This window comes from Mus caroli, chromosome 15 (genome assembly GCF_900094665.2).
Source record: "Mus caroli chromosome 15, CAROLI_EIJ_v1.1, whole genome shotgun sequence".
Lineage (NCBI taxonomy): Eukaryota > Metazoa > Chordata > Mammalia > Rodentia > Muridae > Mus > Mus caroli.
The window spans coordinates 75682068-75683629 of NC_034584.1; the positions used below are offsets into that span (position 1 = coordinate 75682068).

The 1562-nt window shown below is 51.9% G+C and overlaps 1 protein-coding gene across 2 annotated transcripts in view; it reads left to right on the forward strand.

Annotated features, from left to right (window-relative positions):
* The first annotated feature begins 204 nt into the window (after positions 1–204).
* Positions 205–1562, forward strand: part of L3mbtl2 (L3MBTL histone methyl-lysine binding protein 2) — a 20003-nt gene continuing 18645 nt past the window's right edge. For both annotated transcript variants that reach the window (XM_021182862.1, XM_021182863.1), the window contains exon 1: positions 205–334. In XM_021182862.1, coding sequence (XP_021038521.1) covers positions 311–334 — 24 coding nt within the window. In that variant the 5' untranslated portion in view covers positions 205–310. The remainder of the gene's footprint in view (positions 335–1562) is intronic.

A 1562-nucleotide genomic window follows, 5' to 3' on the forward strand; every position in this document is an offset into this window, starting at 1 on the left:
AGAGAAAACCTGTCTCGAAAACACAACAACAAAACCCTAGAAGTACCCTCCAGGAGATTTCCGCGTTACTAAGGCAACGACCCTTCTCGTGCACCCCGGAGAAAACTACAACTCCCGTAATCCTCCGGGCTACCCAGCCCCTCCTTAATGGACTCCGGGTGCGGGCGAGCGCGGAACCGGCTTCCCATTTCCTGCGGCATGATTGGCCCGCAGCTCGGGCGCAGCAGCCAATGAGCACACTCTTGGAGAGCGGCGAGGGCAATATGGCTTCCTGCACCTGGTGACGGTTGAGGAAATTGAATTTGGTATCATGGAGAAACCGCGGGGCACTGAGGTAAGACGGAAAGGGCTCAGCCCAAGCGGGAAGGGGAGCCCCAAACGCCTCACTCGGCGGACGCGCCGTTTTATCGATGTCTTAGTGGTGGAGAGTTGCAGGATTGGTAAACTGAGGTACGGAGCTTAGCCTCGGCCAGAGGCCCCCGAGGTTCCTTTTGGTCTGGTGACGAAGGAAGGATGGCAACGCCTCCCTAGCCAGGGGCAGGGAAACTGGGCTCTCAACTTTGTCTTGGTTTCATGGTTCTGAGCTTTAGGATCGTGCGGCCTGGCCTGTCCCTTCCACGCGGGAAGTGAAGGGAGGAAGATGGGAGTTGATTCCTACTCCACGCTGGGAGCGTTCACGTGCTGGTCTCCCCGTACGCTCACAGCCATCTTCTTTAGGGAGGGATTAAAACAGCCCTCTGGGTCGACACAGCTGCAAAGTGCAAGAGGTTGTCACCAAGTTATGTCAGTTTCCAAAACTGCGTTATGCTTTGGTCCCGCAGCCGGTGACCCACCGCACCTTGCATTTGAAGTCTCTTGCCGTTTCCTAGCGGTAATAATTGCTAGGCTTTATTGAGCACTGTTGAGTGTTTTACGTTTATCATCCCTTCCCAAAATAATATTAAATAGCGGCGTTGTCTTTATTTGGTGGAAACCGAGGCAGTGCAGTTGACTCGCTGTGCATCGTACAGCTAGGAAGCACTAGAGATCGTATTTGAACCTTGGCCCAAAGCGTCATTCTCTTTACCTTTGTCTTGCCCAACCCCCCATTTTTCCTACTACAAGCTAGGTACGTTTTTATGTAGCATTTCATCGCTACCTCACGTTCTGTGACCCAACATTGTCGTGGATGAGAAAATTGTCCCACAGACCTGAAGTGACTTGCCCCAGGATCAGTAGCTGATTTCAATGGTCCATACCACCGTACAATTAGTCATCTGACTCAAAGCCTCCTTGGGATAGCCTGGGTCTCAATTTTCTCAGTCTTTTTTTCTTTTCCCTGTTTTCCTTTTAGGAAGAAAACAGGTTTATTGGATACATTGCAAGGAGCAGTGGTCTAGGCAGCAGCAAGAGGGCCCTGGCAGCCTTAAATTTGTTTCTGAGTTGAGATCATTTGGATGTACATATACGGAAGAGGGAAGAAAGAGTTTCAAATGCCGCCGGGTGTGGTGGCGCATGTCTTTAATCCCAGCACTCGGGAGGCAGAGGCAGGCGGATTTCTGAGTTCGAGGCCAGCCTGGTCT